This window comes from Onthophagus taurus, chromosome 1 (genome assembly GCF_036711975.1).
Source record: "Onthophagus taurus isolate NC chromosome 1, IU_Otau_3.0, whole genome shotgun sequence".
In the NCBI taxonomy this organism is placed as follows: Eukaryota; Metazoa; Arthropoda; class Insecta; order Coleoptera; family Scarabaeidae; genus Onthophagus; species Onthophagus taurus.
The window spans coordinates 31,422,370-31,449,004 of NC_091966.1; the positions used below are offsets into that span (position 1 = coordinate 31,422,370).

General features: G+C 31.8%; 3 protein-coding genes across 5 annotated transcripts in view; 2 read left to right on the top strand and 1 right to left on the bottom strand.

Annotated features, from left to right (window-relative positions):
• Window positions 1–16,530, top strand: part of LOC111417604 (BTB/POZ domain-containing protein 8) — a 28,714-nt gene extending 12,184 nt beyond the window's left edge. Inside the window, exon 2 of the mRNA XM_023049934.2 lies at window positions 14,357–16,530. Within this exon, the coding sequence (XP_022905702.1) occupies window positions 14,357–16,249 (1,893 nt within the window). The 3' untranslated portion in view covers window positions 16,250–16,530. The remainder of the gene's footprint in view (window positions 1–14,356) is intronic.
• Window positions 16,531–21,699: 5,169 nt separating this feature from the next.
• On the bottom strand, window positions 21,700–23,588 carry LOC111417611 (cytochrome c oxidase assembly factor 1 homolog). Of its 3 annotated transcripts, none has more exons than XM_023049942.2 (2): window positions 23,512–23,588; window positions 21,700–23,063 (listed from the first exon to the last, which is right to left on the bottom strand). In XM_023049942.2, the coding sequence occupies exon 2, from the start codon at window positions 23,054–23,056 to the stop codon at window positions 22,640–22,642; it is 417 nt and encodes a 138-aa protein (XP_022905710.1). In that variant the 5' UTR covers window positions 23,057–23,063; window positions 23,512–23,588; the 3' UTR covers window positions 21,700–22,639. The 3 variants fall into 3 exon arrangements, with proteins under 3 accessions (XP_022905710.1, XP_022905712.1, XP_022905711.1); XM_023049944.2 differs by lacking the exon at window positions 23,512–23,588 and adding an exon at window positions 23,287–23,374; XM_023049943.2 differs by lacking the exon at window positions 23,512–23,588 and adding an exon at window positions 23,194–23,350.
• Window positions 23,394–25,524, top strand: LOC111417610 (folliculin). Its single transcript, XM_071199792.1, has one exon. The coding sequence runs from the start codon at window positions 23,394–23,396 to the stop codon at window positions 24,594–24,596; it is 1,203 nt and encodes a 400-aa protein (XP_071055893.1). The 3' UTR covers window positions 24,597–25,524.
• Window positions 25,525–26,635: the final 1,111 nt, after the last annotated feature.

Here is a 26,635-nt window from a genome sequence, read left to right on the forward strand (position 1 = left end):
AATAAGTTAACTACTGTTGGCAAATCGGACACACTTAAGAGAGCCTGGAGATCTTATATTGTTTCTGCTTATATTAACAAAACGCCAAACGTTTTTTGGTTCTTTTCTTATGTCCCTCAGAGATTTGACATAAACTTGTGCGATGATATCTGCAATGAGTTTTTCTATACAATTTATGGTGGTGTTTTTTTAATCTAAGCATTCTTATTAGGTTAATTGAATGCCATACAGGATATTTCGAGCTTGCATGCTTGCCCTCAGATTTAAGTACGTGAGCGTCCAGGTCGTTGTATAATGCTTCATAAAAAACATTACAGTATTGTTCAACCGATGATAACGTAAATAGATGAGTCCAGTCGATGTTAAGCAGTACCTCGTACATGTCAGGCAGATAAGATAACATCTCGAGCTATCAAATGTGTAGGCACCGTTACCGAAATAGTAAGTAGTAATGCCGATTGGTAATTATCTTCTCGTACCAATGTAAAGTCTCACTGTTTAATTTGAAACTCAAGTTTGAGGAAGCAAGTATCAAATCAAGAGTTCTATCAATGATATTCATTACATTATTTAATTGCAGAAAGTCATTATTACTTCAATATTAAAATCACCCATGACTATGGTATCCAAAGACATATCCAACATTGATTCAATGTAATCGAAGGTGTAACTATACATACATTCCTCCAGGTGTAACAGGTGGGAAATAGCAGACAACAATGTTAAAGGCCGATTTCGTCTTTTTAAAGTCAATCCGTACAGCTTTCAAGTCAATTGATTCAATAGGACAGGAGGCAATCATGATATTCGAAGTAGCAACTCCGGAATTAACAGCCAGTAACATCTCTCCACCCTTATGGAAAGATCGATCACATCTAAAAACGTCATACCTGTCTGGAAAGATCTCGTAGTCTAGGACGCTCTTCTTGACCCAAGTTTCACTGAGAGCAGTAATATCAAAGTCTGATGCATCGACCAAAGTAAAAAATTTGTTTTGATAGTATATGTTGTACTCTTTCCGTTGGGAAGTTACTAGTTTTTCTTAACAATTCTCGGACATCCATTAATGAACTGTATTCTTAAATCATTTTCACCGTATTCAAAATCCGCATCTAACAAGGGAAATGAACAATCAAAGAAAATTTTGCGTAAACTTGTGGATGGGGCTCATTGGAAATAATTTAATTGGTCCTTATTTTTTGCCGGATGGTTTAATTAGCGCAGCATACAATGAATTTTTACATAACAATTTAATAGGCCTGCTTGACCATGTACCTTTAGAAAACAGATGTAATGTGGCTTTCCAGATGATTGCCTTGCACACTATTCCCAAAATGTTGAAAATTCATTAAATGAAATGTTTCCTAATGATTGGATTGGGAGAGGAGATCTAATTCCATAGCCTGCAAGGAGTCTTGATTTGACGCCCCTTGATTTTTATGTGTGGGGCCACATGAAAGAACATACACCTAACATACACCCTATGTTTACACAAGTCAACTCTAAGGATGAATTAATAGAAAAAATCAAAAACGAAGCATATGTTTTAAAAACGTTAATTACAATTACCCCCCCATAAATTTTTGTATACGGGTTATTCTAAGACCGTTAAACACAAATATGAATTTTAATTTGCGTTTCGAGTTGCAGAAATTAGTCATTTTTCGATTTTGGTCGAATAGTATACGCGCGCACGCGATGTTCACAACTTTGGGATTTTTTTACTCCCTTAAATGAAAACACCCCCCCGTAAATTTTTGTATACGGGTTATTCTAAGACCGTTAAACACAAATATGAATTTTAATTTGCGTTTCGAGTTGCAGAAATTAGTCATTTTTGGATTTTGGTCGAACAGTATACGCGCGCACGCAATGTTCACAACTTTGGGATTTTTTTACTCCCTTAAATGAAAACACCCCCCCGTAAATTTTTGTATACGGGTTATTCTAAGACCGTTAAACACAAATATGAATTTTAATTTGCGTTTCGAGTTGCAGAAATTAGTCATTTTTCGATTTTGGTCGAACAGTATACGCGCGCACGCAATGTTCACAACTTTGGGATTTTTTTTCTCCCTTAAATGAAAACACCCCCCCGTAAATTTTTGTATACGGGTTGTTCTAAGACCGCTAAACACAAATATGAATTTTAATTTGCGTTTCGAGTTGCAGAAATTAGTCATTTTTCGATTTTGGTCGAACAGTATACGCGCGCACGCAATGTTCACAACTTTGGGATTTTTTTACTCCCTTAAATGAAAACACCCCCCCGTAAATTTTTGTACACGAGTTATTCTAAGACCGCTAAACTCAAATATGAATTTTAATTTGCGTTTCGAGTTGCAGAAATTAGTCATTTTTCGATTTTGGTCGAACAGTATACGCGCGCACGCAATGTTCACAACTTTGGGATTTTTTTACTCCCTTAAATGAAAACACCCCCCCGTAAATTTTTGTATACAGGTTATTCTAAGACCGTTAAACTCAAATATGAATTTTAATTTGCGTTTCGAGTTGCAGAAATTAGTCATTTTTCGATTTTGGTCGAACAGTATACGCGCGCACGCAATGTTCACAACTTTGGGATTTTTTTACTCCCTTAAATGAAAACACCCCCCCGTAAATTTTTGTATACAGGTTATTCTAAGACCGTTAAACTCAAATATGAATTTTAATTTGCGTTTCGAGTTGCAAAAATCGGTCATTTTTCGATTTTTAAATCTATGGCTAGAATCTATGGCTAACTTCACAACCGTGAATGGCTTAAGATATCGAGGTCGAGCAGGTGCAGATTTTCTGTAAGAACGTACTGCTGTTTTCATTATTTAATATGCAAATACTGATTGAACTAGGGATTAAAGAGATAGATTTGGATTCACATACTAATCTATGTAACTAACGCCATATATAATCAATAAGTCAATAGCTTACTTCGCATTAAAATTGAATCCTGTTTTAAGCACGTTTCATGTAGAATATTTCAAAAAAGTCCCATGTGGAAAAATTTAGTTTATCTCGAAAGTAAAGAATGTTAAGCTATTTACGATGAACCTTCGTTTTTGGGATTATCTTCCAAATTTCTATTTTGTCATTTTTTTATTGGTTTTGTTTTTAAATCTATAACATATTCCCACGACTTCACATTTTGGTTTGGAAGAGAATAAACTTTAAGTGTCGAAATTAACATACTAACAAGGGGAACATTCCCAAATATAAATAATCGATTTTGATGAAACGTGGTATTGCATACTAAGAATTGAAGAACTCAGCTCAGACTTTTTTAGGCTTACAAAACCACCAATCCCAACCGAAAGGATACTCTAATAATAACATTTATGACTATATAAATTATAACGATATCTACATAATACCTTTATGAACAAACTTATTTATTGCAGTTATAAAGAGTTTTAGTTACTCTACCAAAATTTATATACTTGTATATTCTATACATCGCTGGAGTTGAAATTATACAATAAGAACTGGGCGCTAATGAACCCTTAGCCATCGCTAATTACATTGTACGTTGTTATTGATCAAAGCGAGGAACGGCAACCCCTTTTTGAATTAGATATAAAGGCTACAGTAGAGGAATATGAAGGTACTTGCACTATATAAACTGTAATTTACAGGGTGACAATTATTGAACTATTTGAAAAAGAATTTGATAACTTGATTTTTTGTCGAAATTTACTTGAAACTTGGCGTTGTATTTGGCAGTTTAAAGGAAATTTGTGACTGACTACAAGCTGAAGCCAACTGGTTCAAGTGTTAGATAAAACAAAAGTTTTGTGATGATAATATTAGCAATATGAACTGTAATTCGTAATCGCCAAAGGAAATCGATCAGACGCACTTGACAACAACTGGGAATCAACCACGAAACTTTGTGACAAATTATTGTTCAAGAACTAAAACTCTTTCCTCACAAAATTCAAACTGATCAGCCATTTAAGTAGTGCCATTGCCATTGAACCAACACTAATGTTGATACGTTTAACAAACAAGAATTTGATGTGAATATGGTTTGGTTTATTGATTTCACTTTCATTTGGATAGATGAATAAAAAGAATTATCGCATTTTGGGAAATTGAACATCCTCATTTTGCGATCGAAAAGTCTCCCCACTCTTAACCGGTAAAAGTTTGGTGTCCAATACCAAGTCAATATTAAGCTGATGTATAATATGCCAAATTTTAAGAAATATTTAAATTGATCTAGATTTCATAAAGATTTTGTTCATATAGGACATTGCACTACCCCAAATAAGTATTTGATGTTCTTGGAACATAACTTAGAGAACGAATTCTGGTTTTTGGGGTATCTTGTAGACTCTGTTATGGACATCGCTTGGTCGTTACAATCTTCTGATCTCAACATTTATGACTCTCTTTATGGCGGCAATATTAACAAAAAATATTTCTGAAATCATCGCTGCACTCAAAATAGCCACTCAGATGCTCATCGAAAGCGTCAATATTTCGACATTTCGCCGAGTTTGACAAAACTTTGTTATTAGTGTGCGCCACATCATAGTCATTGATGCCGAGCATATTGAACATGTCACAAACTAAATCCGAATATCTATAGTTATATAGACCTCGAAGATTAAAGCTCTAATCATTAATCCACATCCTGTCATCCATTTCAAGCTGGATGACCTATATGTTTATTTGTAGTACGAAAGCTGTTATTATAGTAAATCATTTTTACCTTTATGTTCAATTAAATACTCGTAAGGACTTAAGTATTATTAAGTACTTACATTGTTTTACCAACATTTTTTATCGTGAATTCCATTATTATCATACTAAGTACAATATTTAAATAGAAAAAAAAAATGTATTTATTTTTTTATCATTTAGGATTATTTAGAAGTATAGAAGCTGGAATTTGGCCTAGAACTATCAATTTCAGATCAAATTAAAAAAACTTTTTACGATTCGCTTTAAAATTTGTAATAGTTATCACAACAACATTGCCAAGAGGTGCTTGGAAATAATCTCTTCATACAAAACGAAGAAAATTTAAACAAGTATATTTGTAAAAACTGAAACATAAAAAAGAGTGAATGTTATTAATTAATTAAAGGTTTAGAAAATCACTAATATTTACTTACTTTGATTTTTCCCAACACCTTACAGTGTTGGGGTGTTGAACCATTTTCTGTATTATTGCCTGTTATTGGCTAGGTTCTTTATTTCTCCCTTTCTTTCTAGCTACTTCCTCTATGTCGACCTCCCAGGTTTTACGAGGTCTTCCTCTATGCCTTCTCTCTTTTATCATCATCTCTATGAGAATATCATTAATACGCAGTTATTATTGTTTTATTGTTCCAAACCCTTTCGTTAGTTCACTAACAATAAAGTAAATAAAAAATAACTACACTAATTTTGTGTGGACTTCGTCAACTAATTTTGTAGGAGTTAGTATCGTTAAAAATATCTCCTTCTTGGTTGTTTTGTCTCCATTCCATCGCACAGTGTTGGGTTTCGGATCCATCTCCTGTAGATGTTCCTATCTCTAGACATTCCCTTTTGAATTCCACTTCTTCTACAGCTTCTTCCCACTGGACTCTTGGTCTACTCCGTTTTCTTCTTCCTTCTGATTTCATATTAAAAATTTTCTTTGGTATTTTTTTCTCATCCATTTAAATCATGTGGCGATACCATCTCAGCTGTTTCTTTTCTATCCTCTTTACTAGGAGCTCTCAACCTTAGTTCTTCTCTAACACTTTTGTTTCTAACAATGTCTTCTGGATTTTCATACTATTTTTTGCAGATACTTCATTTCTGCATTTTAGATTTGTGTCTATCCAACATTGTTTAAGTTTCCGATGAGTAGGTAAGAGTGAGTCTGTCAGATGCTTTTGTATAAATGCAATTTTGGTTTAGTGATTAGTTCTTTCTTACTTACCAAGGTATTTTTCATCTGGTAATAGACTTCACTTGCTTTTATTATTCTGTTGCATAACCTTGATCTATCTTGTCATCTACTTTGCCTGACATTAGTACAATATCGTCTGCACATACATAAACCTCGCGAGCAGATTGTAGTTATGTTTTGGTATCCTAATCTCGTTGATCTTCCTTGATTCTAGATTTGTTTCATTATTGTATGCATGTAAACTACGAACAGTAGTGGACTAAGACCTATTTAACTTCCTTTTCCAGTCTCTCCATTCAGTTTAACTGTTTTTCTTACTTTTGTGTATATACTTTTGATTACTCTTTGTCAGGAAGACTACATATGTATCCTTATTTCTGTGTACTGTTTTCTCTGGTATGGCTGTGAGGCTGTACATGTAATCCTGTGTTTATCTGTTAAGGCGGAACGCCCAGTAATTTTTGCAGCTAATTGTTTTTCCTTTTTCTATGGATTTGCTTGATTATAATCTTCGGATAATGTTTCAGTATTGTTTTCAGTCACCATTTTACTGCCTGCCCCACTTTTTGTTTTAGTAATTCCTGTGGTATGTCTTTTTTGGTTGCTTTTCATTTGGGGTTGCTTTCAGAGCTCTTCCTCTCGAGTCTCTGTCCGGTCTTCAGTATCCTCTTCTTTCTTGCCTCCTTCATCAAATCTTATTGCGTAGTAGTCCTGCCATGATTTCAGTATGTTTCTGCTGATCTTTTGTAACTCTTCATGTTGATGTCTTATATTTCGCATTTACTTTACATTAGTCCCTTTTAGGTTCTTGACTACATTCCAGAACTGTTTCTTGTTTTCCTTATAATTTACACACAACTTCGTTCAAAATTCATCCCAAATTTCCAGATTTGGTCTTTTTACGGCCTCTCTTTCTTCCTATCTTCTACATCGGTATAGATGATCGGTAGATCTATTGCAAGCTTCTTTTTCTGTTTTATCGTTTATTATTCCATTTTCCCATTTGGTTCTCCTTTAAGTTTTCATAGTTTATGTTCCACATATTTTGGTTGCTACCCATATTATCCAGGTTTTCAGTTCTGCCCCTCTTATTACCTTCACGTCTTGAATTGTGTATCTCATGGTTCCAGAGTATGTTATATAATCTATTATACTCTACTGTTTTCTTTCGTCTGCTCATATTATCTTATGAATAGTTATATGTTTAAACAACGTGATTCATATTAGTAGCCTCGTTAGTTATCTAGCAAGAAAACTAACATATCTACCAAGGTATTACTCGCACTACATTTAATATTTTCTCTATACAATATATCTCTTAAAAGATATCAATTTCTAAAAAAATCAAGATTATATTATAAAAAAAATCCACATTTTTCTTATTAATTATAAAGTGTATTATGCGACACTTAAACATTTTAATGACAATTTTAATTGAAACATCTTGTAAGTATTTAACTGATAATATTTCTATAGAATGTTTAAAATCATTACAAATGAATCAGCTTTTTATTAACATTTTATTGAAACGATTATATGGTGTAAATTTAATATCTAAACAAAATTAATTTAATTATTTAGTAATAAATGATTTGTAACCTTATAAAGGATGATTTAAAAAAATAATTCTATTGTTTCGCTCTTTATTTCCATACGATTGCGAAATATGACCGTAAAATACCAATTGTTTACAATCCGTTTTAAATCTCTTTTACAAAACTAGGTCGGTGAAACTCTATTTTTCTCAATTTTTCCATTCAAACACAAAACGAATTTCGTTCAAAAGATTTGTTTTGGTGATTGTCATCGTTTTAGTTTTTTTTATTATTGCGATAATGTTTATTGTTGAATGTATATATTTATCTATTGTGTTGAGTGGATCCGGGACACGTATCGTCGTGTATCATCATCACACGCGTGTTAAGGTTTAAGGTCATTAATACCTTTTGTATACATACATCGAGCCGACGAATCGAAAATATACTAAAATGTATACGAAAGATCAAGCATTGACCCCAAAATGTGATGATGTGGGTTGTTAAAAGACGATTTAAAACGGTTTTGGTGATTACAGCTGGGGAAGAAGTTAATTATAGATTAATGTTAAATAAAGATCGAGTGGATTTGGTTATTATTTATCGATTAAGAGTAATCATGTTTGAGTTTATTTTAATAAGATCACTCATTATGGAATTTTTTTTTATATAATTTTATATAAAATGAATTATTTCCGATTTCTCTTTAAAATATCATAAAAATCAATGGTGAAACATTCATAATTCGTTTCCTAACTACTTCCTTTCACTATTTTAACTTTAAATTGGTTTAATTTCTTCATAATCTTAAAGAATAAAAATCTCAAATTTTAAATGCAGAATTAAATTAAGAGCGAAAATAATTTTTTGTAGGTAAATAATGTTATCAGAAGTATTTAGCAGTGGAATGCAGTTTTATTTAACATTTTTATTTATATTGGCACAAGGATTAGCATCCTTTTTAGATATTAGACTTAATAATATAATTTATTTTAGTATTATTATTAACTACTTTATCGTAATAAAATAATAACATCTCATCAGCATTCATACTTTTATCGGTTTTTATTATCAAATATTACAGTAATCCAAAAAACGAAAATGTATAAGCAAGCATAGTTGTAAAAAATGATTTTTAATGTATTGCCCCAAATCTTAATCCTTGGTTTGGCCAATTTTGATGCAGAATGTATTGCAACAATGTGGCACCATATGGTGTTACTTCGGAAATGCAAACGTTGATTATTTTGATTACCTGTTATGATAATGTTTCTGCAAAGGCAATTTCTTTGTTAAATTTTATTGTATACTAGTGGTAAATGTCAGAAATGATCGTTTCGCTAAAATATGTCCTTGTAAGAGTTTTATATTGCGATCCTACTTGATTGAAATCAGTGTCGTTATCGCCAGCAGATATAGATTGAGTATCTAATGTAAATCCCATGCGTTTTAATTCACAAAAAGAATATAACAAACTTCGCTGAATTAGATTTGGACATCGCGATGATTCAGATTCATTGCTTAATGATTAATTGTCGCTGTAGAGTTTGTTAAACTCTTCTTTGTGTTTATTTTTCTTCATCACCACAGGAATATTTGTATTACACAAAATGCACAATGAATATACCGGGTCGATTTCAGAAATGATAAAATATTTCCTAATCGGAGCTTTGTTATTACTGGATAGTCTAGCACGTTTCGATATCACGTAAATCGCGGTGAATAATATAAATCATAACACGGTCTAGATTGCACAAAATTAGTGTACGTTTTTGTATCAATTAATTAAGCGTATTTAACAATTAAAATCGATAAAACATTTTCCACAAATGCAAAAGAAGAAATTGGAACAAATACTTTTGATGTTATGCTTGTAATAACGTTGTATAAATTCGTGTTTCAAGTATTTGGATATCTACAGAAAGAAATTCGGTATATGATTGGAGTTGGGAAGTAGTTCACTTATTCAATGTAACATAGCTTGATCAATAAGCCATTAGCCAAAGTAAGTGAAATGGAGTTGGAATTAAATTAAAAAATCATTGGTTTGTGTTGAAATTGTTTGAAATCTGGCCTTATTTAACTGCAAGCGATATTAGGTTGAACCTGACTATTGATAAATCAATTGCACAAAAAATATTAAGAATCATAAAATATTACTTCTATAAAGTAAATCTCAGAAAAACGCAATTTTTGAACAGTTGTTCAAGTTGTTCAGGATTTTTCGATAATGATGGCATTCTACCACACTTCCACGACTTTTCTTAAACAAATTAGTCCCAAATCTAGCGCAATTGGCTATATAGATCACCTGACTTGATATCGTTGCAAATCTTTCTATGGAGATATCTGAAAAGAAAAATTTCCATCAAGCGACCAAATACTTTGGATTAGAAAAGTATTTTCATGTAATTTTACTATCTTTTTATCGGCACACTATATGCTGTTCTAGAGGGTTATAATTTGTATACCAGTGTTGTCACTCATTTTCATGCATTTAACAACTTATTTCCTGTATCAACAGGTTATCCTTTCATGGTGAGCTACCAAAGCCTCGTTGCGTGAAGATAACTTTGAACAACCGCGATACCAACAAAACTTCATTTAATAACAATTTATAGTATCAACAAAAATCTGAAACACATTTTGTAGTTCTATTCTATCAGTATTTGATAGATACGCAGAGTACTTGAAAACATGGTAATTTAATATAGTTCAGTTTTTTTGCTTATTGGCATTTATAAAATAGGTCATCTGTGGGTACATTGTGATGAAAATCAAAACTGTATAAAATACTTTGGTTGATCCTTCACTCTTGGTACGTAATGAATACTTCAAATTTTTGCAAATGAACGGATGTTTATAGCTGTAGGTTCTGGATTTCAGATCTTCTTTTGTTACTAGATTATTGCTTATTTTGTCGAATGTCTGACAAGTGACACTTTTGAGTCGTCCAATATGCCTGTTGTATAAATCATGAAATTTGTAACATTGTTACCTTGTCTTGGAAAACTTTTAATGCAGAGTTCGGCAAAAAGATACCCCGTATTTCAAAAGACAAATTACAAACAAAAATATCGAAAAAATAGTTTTCTTCGTGGACAACAAATACTATCCCACTTTCACATTGTTTGATTTTAATAATTAGTTTGGTGAATAGCATCCTCCATTGACACATTGACGAAGCATCTCCCGGAAATTGTCTATAATTCTTAATGCTTTTTCCGCTAGATTGGGTCATTTTCTGGGTGATTGCTTCCTTAACTGCTTGCAGAGTTGTGGGATGATATTTACAAACTAACACATTTTAGTGTCTCCAAGGAAAAAAAATCTCAAGGTGATAAATCAGGAGGTTTGTGCAGGATTCTTCTAACACTCTTATCAGATAATACCGGGGCAGCTGCATGTTTAACTGCTTAACGCGCCATATTTTCCCGTGTTATTATGGCCCAAGGTCGATCAATAAATTTTTCCTGTTCTAAGGTTGATACTGAAACTTGAAAAGTTTTCCCATCCGGAACAAAATCATGAACCGAATGGGTAATGCGCACTGAGTAATAGTCACAGAACCAACATTGGTGAATACCAGCAACGAATATACTCGTGTACTGCTATCAATGTATATTCTCTCCGTCCCTACCAGAACTCCACATTGTTCTCATCAAATACGGGAGCCCTTTTTGCTGGACTCTGTATACTGATCAATTTGGCAAAATATTTAGGAACTGTTGGACTCAATAGTAGTTGCATGGTCTTTATGTCATGAAGACAGTACAAAGCTTTCTTACAAATAATATATTGTATGCAGACAATCTGTGTCAAGAACATAGCAATGATTATCGCGCTATATTCTTCTTCCTTGGGGTGATGTCGGTTATTGGTCTCTTTAACAGGCTCTTCCATTCCTGTCTATCCCTAGTGCTCCACTTCCAATACCTTACACCCAGAACCTCCTTTGTGGCCCTTTTCCTCAGCATCCACCATTGGTTAGAAGGAGAAATAAGCTTAATTACCCACTCAACATTGGACCCCAAATATATAAACTGTTAAACCAATTGTATGGTGTTATATGGTGTCCTCTTCTATATCTGTATGCGTTGGTTGCATTTGATGTATACATGATTGGACTGGATCGATTGAATCTTGGTTTTGTTTACATTGACTTCCAAACCTACTGTTCTAGCCACCAATTTAATAGGCTTCTTCATTGCTATTAAGGAACGAGATATAATTACAATGTCGTCGATGTATTCCATGATTTATATTGTTTTATATGCAATTGTGCCATTTTACATTGTTTCATGACAATATGATAAAATTGAACACCGATCTTTCAATCCCTGACTACTTATAAAACTATCTGTAAGCTTATTTTGGGTTTTAACCCTCAAGTATTATCGTGTTTTCAAGTTACACTTATACTATGGTGGGGTATTTGACACCCCACCATAGTAATTTTACCTTTTTTGCTATTATAATCTTATTTTTTTTAAATTTTAGTTATGGTAGGTTTTAAAGCAATCATATATTTTACACCTTAATTGAGTAAAAGTTGAACTTTATTAAATGTAACATAAAAAAAAGGTATGTTCATAAAAGTGTTCAAAAAGTACAGATATACAAAAAAAAGTGTAAAAATATTAAAATCATGTTTCTTCAAAGTTGTCGTCTGTTTCGAAGTTTTCAAAACTGTTCTTCAGACTTGTAAGAGAAAATTTCATTTATCATTGCGCATAAAAATTCTGACAAGCATGTTTTCTCATAACATTTTAAAAATGTTAATTTTTAAATTGAATGCTTTAGACTCTATAAATTATACTTTACCTTTCTAAATATGTATAGCATTTAATGGTTGGTTTTGAGTCTTTCATCGTCTTTCAACATGGACGTCCTTTTCCTAGATTAATAGAAAATTCTGTTCGAGTCATTTTGAACGATTCTTCTGCCGAGGCTAATAGAAGGACGTAACTGTTCACACGTGAAATATCTAATAGTGCTCCAAATACCATCTTGTTCTTTGGCACGAATATGTTAAGCACTTCTGATCCAGTGAGTCGACTTTGGTGTTATTATAAAAATTAATTATTTCTGGTTTTCCATTTTGGCAATATAGAACCAACAGAACACCTTTTTTTTCGGCACATTGAAATTAATGTATTATCCCGTGTAAATCCAAACTTACAAGAGTTAACTGATGAATTCTTAGATTGTGTTAGACTCCTTTTAGTTCATCTAACAGCTTTATTGAAATGAACCAATTGTCTCTTGTGACGTTCCTGTTAGTATTTTGAATTGGTGAAACTAACTTTAGTACACTGCGTGCTGGCACTGACAGTTTTCTAGGATTAAGTTCTGTTTTTTTCGCTGTGTATACGAATGAGTTTACCATCTTTTGCATACAGGCTTCTTGTATCTTCATGATTTGATTTGAACACACCAGCTAAAATGAAAAGTCCCAGAAATAAGTCCCTTTCAGTTCAATTATTTCCAAATGTCCTACGTAAGCAGATGTTGGTCTGTAACCAACGCTTGCGTCAGTGATTTTTGTATTTGTGTGTACTAAAATTTCATTCCGAATATCTTCGGCAAACAGAAGAGACCAAGCATCAAAGGGTGTTGTTACCGAAGCACTTGCTGCTGGACCTTTTATTCCTGACAGATGAAAAATTATATTTTACGATCTAGTCCTTGAAGAAGCAGGGGAATTTTTAGACAACTTGTAACAACTGCGACCATAATACACTTCACAGCCCTTAGGCCCCAGCGGGCCCTTTGTACGTCCACACAATTACTGTTCATTCAAGGGTCAGAAAACCAGCCCAATCTTTTCATGAACGTTAATATAGAACAGAAAGGTATGTTCCTTATATCCGGAATTTGGAGCCATGGTACTCCGAAAATGGATTCCCTTAAGTACGCGAGGTTGAGACAGTCACAAACAATATGACTTACCGTCTCGTCTTCCATTTCACACCCTCTACAGAGGGGTGTATTCGCCAGCTTCATGTAAAACATGTGCTTACGTAACTTGCAGTGTCTGGTTAGGAAGTGGGTGAGAACCCTCAAGTCACTTTTTGATTTTCCCAGAAACTGAGTAGATCTCTTCCGGTCAGGGTAGAGTTTATCAGTTTTGATGCTGTATTAACAGCTAGTGGTACAAACAGCAGTACGTTGTGATTAGCAGGCAGGCCAGGCGTTGCAGTTGATACAGCAATTTAGCTTTATATGCATGTTTTAGTGCTGAGCACCAAACTATGACTCCGTGAGCTACCAGTAAATTCTATCTTATCACAGAAGTGTAGATCCACATTGTAACTTTCGGATTTAGTCCCCAAGTATTCCCAATAGCCCTTCGGCACTGGGTCAGTACAACCGTTGCTTTTTTGGTTTTGCAACTAATGTGTGATGTCCAAGATAACACCCAGATATTTCACGTCTGGAGCAAAGGTTAATGGCTTATTACATAAATTGGGACATAAATTGGGTGGCGTTAAGTGTCCCAGGTATAATAGTATTGTGGAATAGTTTCACTGTCATTTGACTTTCTTCATCTGATTCAGCTTCAAACTCTGAAGACGTTTCATGATCACCTTGAAATTTATGACATCTACCTTCTTTGTAATGAAAAGCCATATTCCATTTCCTGTTTTCATTCATGAAAGTTTTTTAGATTTAGTATTTACCTGGCCAAATCATCGAAACACAACAAAAAATAATCTTTTATGTTAAATGTCCAAAGTTTTTTCCTTATTGTACAATACATACTTTGTTTTCTCACTCAAATATTTAGCAAGCTTTCAAAAAAAGATTAAATATAATCAAATTAGATAACTAAAAACGTCTTTATTTTAATAATCAATAAATTTTCCTCGTCTTTATTTTCTTAAATTGATATCTTTTTAATAAACTAATCAACTTTTATTTTTTGTTTCAGTTTGTGAAACTATCGGATTTAGAACGTCAAAGTCCAATAGTCGACTTAACAGTTCTTCCGAGGATGACGCGTTCAATTCCGGAAAGTTCTTGGGTAGAAGAACCACTTCTAATGTCAAGATCAATGGGATATAGAAGTGCTCCGAGACCATTACCACCGGAACCCTCAGAAATGTCGGATAGTTCCGGTAGCGATACCGGACAATGTCAAAAACGGTTAGGTACCGATCTTCTTAAAATGTTTTTAGAAGAAATCGGACCGGATGTACACGTTAAAGTCGCCGGAAGAATAATAAAAGCTCACCGCTGCATTTTAGTTTCTCGTTGCCAATATTTCGCAGGTTCTTTAAGCGGTCATCACGAAGATGTTATTAATTTAAGAGGTTTTACGTACGAAGTGGTACATTTCGCGATGTGTCACATTTATAGCGGAGCTTCGCACGTTCCCGATTCGATTTCTTTGGAGGAATTAGCCGCGTTAGCTGATTTATTGGGATTGGAAGGTTTAAAAGAGGTCGTTGCGCATGCTTTGAAAAGTAGACATTGCCATAATTTTCATAAACCGTGTCCGGGATGTTTAACAGGAATACCGGAAGTTTTACCTTTAGCGGCCGCACACGGTTTAGATGAATTATATCAACGTTGTTTACAATGGTTAACTTTGTATTATGAGAGAACTTGGCCTACCCGAGCTTTTGTTTCGATGCCTAAGGAATTACGCGAAAAATGTTTACAACAACATTTAGTTCATATGACGAATGAAAATGTTTTGTCGACGATTTTATCTTGCGATAAATTGTTGGGGAATCTTCCGCAATTATCTTGGTGCGATCCGGTCATACAATTAGGGCTCCAATTAGCTGATGCGTCCCAATTATTCTTGAGGCAACATTTATCAACTGTTCTATCATCTAATTCTTTTACATCTTTAGACAGTGAAATGTTACAAAGATTAGAGGAACAATTTTTAAATGCAGCTGAAGCTATCGGGCCAGAACAAGCGTGTAAAAGTTACGGAAAATGTCACAAAATGCTTGATCAAATTTACAGTAAAGATCATATTGAATTATTACGTAAATTAGATAAGCAATTAGAACAATCGTTAGCTGCGCGAGCTGATAAAGCAACGCGATGCCCCGCTTGGCAACGTTTAGAACCGGCTTTAAGAGCAAGAGTGCGCGAAGCCGCTCGTCCTAGTCGATTACCAAGAGCTTCATCGTCGGACTCCTCGAGAACATCAAGCCCCGCCACAAGTAGAGCTCCAGCGGGAAGCCCTTCTTTAAGAAGAAGCCTTTTATTAGCAGCTAGAGCACCTCAAATCCCTCCAAGTCCATCAACAACGCGAAGAAATAATTCATCATTAACCAGACCCACTCAAAGTAGCGCCGCCAAAAGCGCACCATCAAAAAATATTAAACAAAGTATTGTTAAATCACCCACAACCAAACAACAATCGTTTCAAAAAAATTCAATCAAAATAGAATCAAACAAAGCTAAAGAATTAAATAAAAAAGAATTACAAACCGTTAAAAGAGAACCATTTAAACGAGAACCCGTCAAAGCTAAACCAATCCAAACAAGAACGCCCACAGTAACCAGAAGAGTTTTAAAGGATGAAAATAAAGAAATTAAATCACCGAATAGATCGCCGTTAAATATTTCAAAATCGCCCTCAAAAACAAACGTTTTAAAATCAACAAAAATTAATAATAATGTAAGATCGCCGTCGAAAACGACGTGCAGATCACCGATTAAAACAAGTAAACCTTCATCAAAAGTTGCTTCGCCATCTAAACCGATATCAAAATCTCCAAGTAAGCCCGTTCAAAGCGGTATGACTAGATCGGGAACGTTTTTAATGGACGAACCAACCGTTTTGGGACGTCAACACTAGTCCTTTTTGTGTCCCCCTTTTTTTATTTAATTAAGTTTTAAAATGTTTCCTAGTCAAGAAAAAAAAATTAATAAAAGAAAAATGGGAATTATACTCCCGGTTTTACCCAATATTTGGGAAGGTTTTTGTGATATGTTATTTAGAGATTATGTAAAATGAAGTTTAATTATTTAAATAATAATAATAATAACAAAATAATGATATTTGAGATTGTCATTTGAAAATAAAAAGAAATATATATATATGAAATTGAAAGAAATAAATTAAATTATAAATAGAAATGAATTTGGTTTTAATTTTTTTTTAATATAGTAAAAAGTAATGATGGAACGACGGGTGTACGGCCATTTTTTTAAATCCGACCGGATAATTGCCAAATATTCGACTTTGGCTAAATGTTAAAAATCTATTACTTAGTACTCCACCATTCACAGGGATTAGTATCTCTTTTAGGTGTTGGACACTGCAGATAATAATCAAGTTCAACCCCAATAGGACTTTTTTCATTAAATACAACTTTATTTATATCAGGTTTGTCTTTAGCAACCTCTTGTTGCAGTTTCGTCTAGTTTCCTTCTCTTCGCTTGTAATTCATCATCACACTCATTACTAACAGAACTGCCGCTGTTATCACTTTCGATTATTAATTAAAGTATCCTCTTCTTAATGTAAAAAGCCGTTTTGAAAAATCACTTTCAGTTCTTAGAAATAAATTTTTGAAATAATCGATCAAATTTTGCAATTTTCGCCGTTTAAGTTTTAAAAATTCGTTTAAAATCCATTTCTTGGAATATGAGTATGAAAATTACCCAAAGTGTTAATAAAAGTGTCCTCTCTCCAATGAATCAACCCGTTTTGAAAAATAACTTTTAGTTTTTGAGAAAACAATATTTGAAGTTTTGATAAAATTTTCGATTTTACAATTTTCATCGATAACTTACAAAATTCGCTATAAAATTAATTTCTTGAAGGATCCTTATGGAAATACCAAAAATTATTAATTAAAATATTCTCTTTTTAATGCAAAAAGCCATTTTGAAAAATCACTTTTAGTTCTTGAGAAATAAATTTTTAAAATAATCGACATTTTTTTTGAATTTTGCAATTTTCGCCGGTTAAGTTTTAAAAATTCGTATAAAATCCAATTCTTGGAATATGAGTATGAATATTTTCCAACATGTTAATAAAAGTGTCCTCTTTCCAATGAACCAAGCCGTTTTGAAAAATAACTTTTAGTTTTTAAGAAAACAATATTTGAAGTTTTGATAAAATTTTCGATGTTGCAATTTTCATCGATAATTTTCAAAATTCGCTATAAAATTAATTTCTTGAAGGATCCTTGTGGAAATATCACCAATTATTAATTAAAGTGTCCCCTTTTTAATGCAAAAAGCCGTTTTGAAAAATCACTTTTAGTTCTTGAGAAATAAATTTTTGAAATAATCGATCAAATTTTGCAATTTTTGCCGATTAAGTTTTAAAAATTCGTAAAAAATCCAGTTTTTGGAATATGAGTATGAATATTTTCCAAAGTGTTAATAAAAGTGTCCTCTTTCCAATGAACCAACCCGTTTTGAAAAATAACTTTTAGTTTTTGTAAAAGCTATATTTAAAGTTTTGATAAAATTTTCGATGTTGCAATTTTCATCGATAACTTTCAAAATTCGCTATAAAATTCTTTTCTTGAAGGATCCTTGTGGAAATATCGCCAATTATCAATTAAAGTATCCTCTTTTTAGAGTTGCTTCGTTAGTTAAATCAACATCAAAAAAGTTCATTTTGTATCTTGGATTGTTATTCAAATATCGCAATAATGTGGCACTTCAGAAATGTTCCAGAAATTATAACCATAATGGTGGGATAGATATGCCGGATAACCGGATATCCGGCCGAAGGGGATGCCGAATATCCGGTATCTGGCTTTTCGCAAAATCACTATCACTAATTGCAACCTTTTTAAACAATACATAACCACTCTTGTTATGTAGGCATTACATGCTTTACAGCAGATAAATATCTTTACACACGCCCCTGTTTACAATATCAATTGATATCGTGCGATTTGTGAATATTGCTCAATTTTCTATACTCTTGAAATAAACTTGATAGATAAAAAATATTTTTTTAAACGGATACCTTTACCGAAAAATGTAACATAAAAATGCTATAATTAAGGTTATTTTGGAATTATAAAATGTTAAATAAATTTATCAACAAGAAAGTAGGTTCCAATAAATTCTGAAAAACACTTATACTTGAACCATATTGACATTTTAAAATAAAATAATAGAACCGATTAATTAACAATTTATTGAAATCAAAGTATTTGTTTTCAAAGCGTGCGAGTTTATCGCGTACTTTAAAAAATACGGTTCTTGTTATTTCCGTCGCAAACGACTCGTATAAATTCTTAAAGTTTTTTTTTATTAACGACAAGTCGTAAAGATTAAACGTACCTTTTGAATTGTTCAAATAAGGAATAAAGTAAATTAGAAAACTTCCTTCGCCGATAAGAAAAAGCAAAACACGTAGAAAAATATCGTTAGATTAAAAAAAAAGAGATTTTCTTCTCGTTCATCTTGTTCGAGATGAAAAGAAAGAAGACTTTCACGCGGTTTCTTTTTTTAAATCGACTCGTGTTTTAATTGTAACAACGCCCGAAGACATAAAAGAAAGTCACTTCTTCTTTCTTGTTTAAGAAACGATCTAAATCCGATCTTTTATTATCATCATACATTATTTATCTTGAGTGTTAAAAAAAGAATTAACATTTCCTTTTTAAGACGAACTCGATGAGGATGTTGTACGTGACCTCTTCAATACGTACCATAAATATTTCATTACTTCTTTGTGTCAACAACGTTGTTTTAGTACTTGTTAAATATTACGAATAATTAATTTATAGGTTGCGTTTAAATGTTACTTAATTTTTCTTTGTTGTATTTAATACATCAGTATATTTAAATATACATAAATGTTATCGCTTATAAATAGAATCCAACTCGAGTTATTCCCCAAGTTGCACTATTCTTGTTCTAGTTTTAATTGTTGTATATTTTTATTGAACTAAAAGTAGAACTAACACTAGACCTACAACTAGAAACATTCGGGCGTCTCTTAAGACGGCTAAACCCGAATGATTCTAGTTCTAGTGTTAGCCCTTTCTTCCCTGTTTTAATCCATGATATCGAGGTTTTTACTAGTTATGGAACGGATAGTGATTTTGCGAAAAGCCGGATACCGGATATTCGATATCGGATATTTTAATAAGAAAGCGGATAAGATATGTCAACTTATTTGGATCCAAGATACAAAATGAACTTTTTTGATGTTGATTTAACTAACAAAGCAACTCTAAAAAGAGGATACTTTAATTAATAAATGGCGATATTTCCACAAGAACTCTTCAAGAAATGAATTTTATAGCGAATTTTGAAAGTTATCGATGAAAATTTCAACATCGAAAATTTTATCAAAACTTCAAATATTATTTTCTCAAAAACTAAAAGTTACTTTTCAAAACGGGTTGGTTCATTGGAAAGAGAACACTTTTATTAACACTTTGAGAAATTTTCATACTCATATTCCAAGAAGTGGATTTTATACGAATTTTTAAAACTTAATCGGCGAAAATTGCAAATTTGAAAAAATTGTCGATTATTTCAAAAATATATTTCTCAAGAACTAAAAGTGATTTTTTAAAACGGCTTTTTGCATTAAAACGGGACACTTTAATTAATAATTGGTGATATTTCCACAAGGATCCTTCAAGAAATTAATTTTATAGCGAATTTTGAAAGTTATCGATGAAACTTGCAACATCGAAAATTTTATCAAAATTCAAATATTGTTTTCTCAAAAACTAAAAGTTATTTTTCAAAACGGGTTGGTTCATTGGAAAGAGGACACTTTTATTAACACTTTGGAAAATTTTCATCCTCATATTCCAAGAAATGGATTTTATGCGAATTTCTTAAACTTAATCGGCGAAAATTGCAAATTCGAAAAAATTGTCGATCATATCATAAATTTATTTCTCAAGAACTGAAAGTGATTTTTCAAAACGGATTTTTGCATTAAAAAGAGGATACTTTAATTAATAATTGGTGATATTTCCACTAGGATCCTTCAAGAAATTAATTTTATAGCGAATTTTGAAAGTTATCGATGAAAATTGCTACATCGAAAATTTTATCAAAACTTCAAATATTTTTTTCTCAAAAACTAAAAGTTATTTTTCAAAACGGGTTGGTTCATTGGAAAGAGGACACTTTTATTAACACTTTGAGAAATTTTCATACTCATATTCCAAGAAGTGGATTTTATACGAATTTTTAAAACTTAATCGGCGAAAATTGCAAAATTCGAAAAAATTATCGATTATTTCTAAAATTTATTTCTCAGAAACTGAAAGCGATTTTTCAAAACGGCTTTTTGCATTAAAAAGAGGATACTTTAATTAATAATTAATGATATTTCCACAAGGATCCTTCAAGAAATTAATTTTGTAGCAATTTTTGAAAATTATCGATGAAAATTGCAACATCGATAATTTTATCAAAACTTCAAATATTATTTTCTCTTCTTTGGTTACAAACATTGGTAATAAAAGTATTTTCAATGTGGATGAATATTTCAGATAAAAGTCCTGGGAGGGCCTTCAGTAATCTTATAGTAGTTGTGATCAAAAGAGCAGTAGTTCTGTGTAACAACATGTTTCAAAATTGTATTCAAATGCATCACCATAGTATTGTTGTTAAAAATTTTTCAAAAATATGTGATGTTAAGTGAAGCGTATATTCTATAGGAATATTCAAAGGAAATAAGGACTTTATTGTTAAGTTCACAATTCCTGGTAGGTATTTTGAATGAATTGTAGTGAATCAGATATGGAAAATTTAGGGTGGAACTCAATAAGCTTGAAAACGTTGAACATAAAATTAACTAACTTTGAAGTAGAAGCTTTACTAAAGGAAATAATAGGTATCGGTATGCCTTCTTTATGAATTTTGGGTGAATTTACATTACTTATTTTACTACATTGTACGCTTCTGTAGTTTATGTAAATTATTTAATAAGAAACTTTCACAACCAAATGTTACTGAAGTCGTGTGATTTATTTTTAATGTTATGACAGTAAGTTGTAAATATATTACTTTTTCTACTTATTTTATATTCGAATATATGTCATATGATATGTTTTTTAACGTAGATTCGGCTGATGAAGAGTAGAACACTGTTCGAAACCGGTTCCGAATAAATATATTATTTTAAAGCAAGTAAGAAGTTTTTTTACAAGTTCTTTTGAAACATTGAAATTGAAACTTGCGACACAGATCATAAATATAGGAAGAAAGAACGGGACAAGATTGACTAGTGAAAAGGACCAAGGATAAATCGACGCTAGATAAACGAAGTCTAGGACGACCAAGGAAATAATTGAGAGACAATTTGCGCACAGAATAAGTTTTAATGTTCTTTTTGAAACTACAAGGCTGAATCGAAAACCGCAAGACTCTATAGCTACCGAAATTCATTACATAACAAAGTCACATTCACTATTTTCAATATTTTTGATTATAATGAAATAAAATAATTTCGCAAACAGGTTTTCTTTCATTTCTCAAATTCTACAGTTCACATTTTTATATATTGACTTTTTTGATCCATTCGAAACCAATAGTTGGAATTATTCAGAAAAAATTATACTCAATATAAGCCTATAGTATTATTAAAAATTTCATGAGTCTAAAAAATATTTATGAAAGTAATAAACCTTAATTGAATTTAAACCTTGATATTAAGATCGATAATTTTAATTGAATGCTCAAAAAAAATCAACGAATTGGTAAAAAAACACTTAAAAATTTATTGATGTAATCTTAACCGTAAGAAATTGATTAAAATCTAATTTATTTGGAAGGAAAGAATCCGATGAAATCTTTTAATAGATCGTAACTTATTTGATTGTGACTCATCGTTTCGATAAAGTTCTTCCGTTTGATATCTAAAAAAGCGTTGTCCTTTCCTTCAATTGGATATGGTTGTTATTTTTATGGACAGGGTTATTGTTCTCCTTTTTAAAACATCATTATAAGCAATGAATAATAATTTCATAGCTACCATAAAAATAAATGGTACACAAAAAATATTTTTAGATTATTTACTTAACGTATTTTACAGACTAAAAAATAAACGCTTTGGAATCAAACAGTCTTCACTTCGTTCTTAAATAGACTTTAACCTTGTCTCATTTTTTTCTGAATTTCAAGGTCTCATTGCTCAGCTATTAAAAGCAAGACATATGACCCACTTGTAAAACTAAGTCTGTAAGATATTTATTCGTCTTAAAAAGAAAATGTATTTGCTAATTGTATTTAGATAAAGAAATTACAAGACATTTTTAACATCAACCCCACCACTTATTAATAATCTTCGCTCTGGTTCATCTTTTAAGCCTAATTCGATACGACTAATCTTCCATGGTTTATCAATTCCTTCACGATCAGCCCAAAAATAAACTGTCCCTCGTTGCTTAGTACCACTAACCGGTACTTCATATTGTGCTGCAAGATCTTTGGTGTAATTTTTCTCTGTATTCCCAATATCAACTAATTTATCTTTTATAGGTTCTCCTAATAATTCAACAGCTCCTTTATGGGCACGTACAATTTTAAAGGTGGCTCTATACGGTTCAAATTCGCACACTCTCTTATTCACTTGCCATCGATATGCTAAACCCATCGTAACTGTTAAAATTCCACCAACCGAAGCCAATTTTACCAATGCCATATTACTCGGAAACATTTTTATGCTAAAAATAAAACAATTAATTAAAAAAAAATTTAATATTTATTATTTTAAATCGCAAAATCCACTTTAACAAAATCATAACCTAAAAATGTATTTACATAACCTAAAAATAACAAAAATGATATTTTTACCTATAATTACGAATTAAATTTACTCGAAGATTATGTAATACCGCTTAAATCAATTTTTGTTATGCAAAGAAAATTATATTACTTTTAAAATACCTTTTTATAATTTACAAACGACTTGTATTGCTTAACCTCAAAATTTATTTACATAACCTCAAAATAAAAACGAAAGTGTTCATTTTAACGACTTCGAAAGTGTTTAAATGGATGGAATATTAGCTTTGGGGCATTTTTGTGAATCCCACGGACCCTGTGTAATTTTGTGTACGCAAAAAGCGGAAAACCCTCCCAAAAATCAAGCTCCTCACGCTTTAACTGTACCTTGGTGCGATTCTTGCCAATCAATCTTTTTAAATCAAGCACTTGTTAGTAAAAATGAGAAAGGATATTATGTAACGACCCGAACACCTTTACAACAAGATTTAGCCTTTCTTCTAAAACAAGCTGTTGTTCGTAGTTTAAGTTGTGAAGAAGAAACGAGTGGAGAAGGATCTCCTATTTATTTTGGGGACCACGAACGTGGACACGTTTTAGCGCGGACTTTTACACTTCAAGATTCTTTAGCAAGAGGGTTTTATCGTAAATATACTATTTTAATGTTAATGAGAGACAAAGTACATTTATTGAATGTTTGGCCGGTTCTTGTGAAACATATAAAAGAGATTGTGAGGGATTTAAAAAAAGATGCTGCTAAAATAAATGATGCTGAACAAGAAAAGAGGCCTCAAAGGGCTGTTAGGCAAGCTCAAGGGTCTCCGAGTACAACAGGAAGATCTTTATCTGAATTAACAGGTCGCCCAGCAGTTTTTGCACATTTACACTTGTGGTTTGCTTGGTTATTAAGTGGATCTTTAGCTGAGGAAAGAAGGAAGACGCCTTTAAGTATTCCTAATGTGTCTCCTTCACCATTATTAAGAAGTTATTTAAAAAATTTAGGAGATGAAACTTTTAAGGTTGGTTTATATTGTGTTTTAACCGGCATAAACTTAATTACAGAATCATCACTCTTGGATGCTTTCAAAAGTTTATTACCGTGTGAATTTTTGGTGAGCAGTAATCAATATTGTAGTATAATAAAAAGTGATGAAAAATACGAAGTGAAATGGGATGAAGAATTACCTAATAAATTACCAACTTTAATTATGAACATTATGAAATCTTTGGATAATAAACATTTACCCGATTCAGTTTTAAAGACACAATTAAATTGTTTAATTGTACAGTGGAGGAATATTGTTAATACTTTAGCAAGACCTCCAAGTATTAATTTAGAATTTTTACAATCGTTGGGAATACAAAAGTTTGATCTTCCACTTTTATTGTTTTGGATTACAGGGTTATGCAATGAAAATAAAGCTATTGTATTAAAGGAACAATTAAATAAGTATTTAGGTTGTAATAAATGATATTATATATGTAAAAAAAAATGTAAAAGACAAATTGGCAACTTGGTTTTTAACTATTAAAAGATGAAATTGTGATTTTAAGTTCTATTAAGTTATCTATTATTTAAATAAAATACTGGTACATAAACATATTTATTGAAATGCATTATTATAGAGCTCATTTGCAATTGATTAAGCCAAATATGTCTTATACAAAGTTCAATAGTTTAGGAATTATTTCAATTTTTTGTTTTTTGTACATTTTCAGTATATACTCAAATATTAATACAAATATTGGAATTTAGAGTTTAATAATAGTTTCTTTGGCAACATATTAGATAGACTACACTTTAATACACATTTTAAGTTGAAAAATATTGTCAATATTTCGATTGTTTAAAAATACTGGATAAAAATGTTTTGTGACTTAAGATAATTTTTAAACAAATTAATTTTTTATGAGCGTCTGATATATAGTAGAATCCTACTAGACTATTTAGTCTTGGTAAAAACTGATCATACCTCCTTCAATGTTTGTAAAAAAATTTTAATTCTGTTCAAAAAGTGCTATTTTTCATGATTGAAACTGATTATTAAACACTTAATCAATTTCTGGTCAAAGAGAGCTATATTTCATATTAGTGTCGGTTAGGAAGATAAGTTCTGTTCAAAAAAGACTATTTCCTTGATTTCTATGCGGTATTCGTTACGTATTTTCCATTCAAGTTGTCAACAAAACACAGCTTTTATTATACTCTATGACAAGTGTTAAGATAGTATTATCTGTGGTGTCAAGATTCTCCCGCGCGGATATTTCGTCGATTAGTTTATCGATTTTAACAAATTCATTTAAAAATTCTATAAAACCCGACTGAAACATGGATGTACGTGCCCTAAATAGTGGTGTAAGACAAAAAATACGAAAAGATCTCTCCACCTATCGTAAAAAGTAAGTGCCTTTGGTACTCTTATTTGTTTGTGTACGAATATTGTGTTTTCAGTTGGTTTCCGCATATGACTTCATTTTATTTTTCAGAAAATATACAAGCAATCACCCTCTTTATATCAACTTCTACGCTACATGCAAGCATAGATTCAAAAATTCAAGAACAGGAAACGTTTAAAATTACGACAGTCGAACAAGACATCTTTTTAGCAAGGCTTTTGGGCCATTCAGAACCCAAATCTAGGAAATCTAGGTCCTGTACAAGAAATAAAGAAGTAATAAAATGTCAAGGCACGAAGATGCAAAGAGTTTTCAATGTTTCAAGAAAAAGGCTCCAAAATTTGAATGAAGTATTGATACAAGGTAGAGTACGTAAAGAAAAACGCGATGGTGATAGGAAGTCAAATAAAACAAAGGATAAAAAAGACAGTCTTAGAAAGTTTTTGTATAATCTACCAGCCAGTAAAAGCCACTACAACCGAAATAAAAGCAAACGCATATATTTATCTTCAGAATTAAATTCCAAAAAAACCAAGACAATATTATTGTGATTCGGTCACAGGTGATCTCAAAGTTTCATGTACAATGTTTTATGAAATTTTTTACAAAGAATACAACATTAGTTTTAAAAGCCCTGCAAGATGTCTGTGGTACTTGAATTCTTTGGAAAAATTAAATAAAACTTGAAAAAAATCCTGAAAAAAACAACAATTAATGGTGAAGAAAAAGATTTACTCTATGAGGGCCAATGCATTTTATGCTATGGTTCTTCAGGATGTGCCTGACAGTATAAGTTTGTGTTTTGATATGGAAAAAGTGCAACCGTTACAAAAAAAAACCCTATACAAGATGCATACCATTCTAAAGAAATAAGTTTATACATGTGTCTCACGTAACTGGTTCGTTAAAACTTTTTCAGTTTCCACTATTCGTTGAGATTTGAAATTTTGGTAGCATGGGTTGTTCATTCGGAACATTCGATCTAAAATATATTCAAGATGGCCGCCACTTCCGATCTATCGGAAGTAGACCATAACTTCGTTATTTTAAATGGAATGCTATAGTTTTTATTACACCGTTTAATTCTACGTAAAAAATAGGTTGACTTTGATAG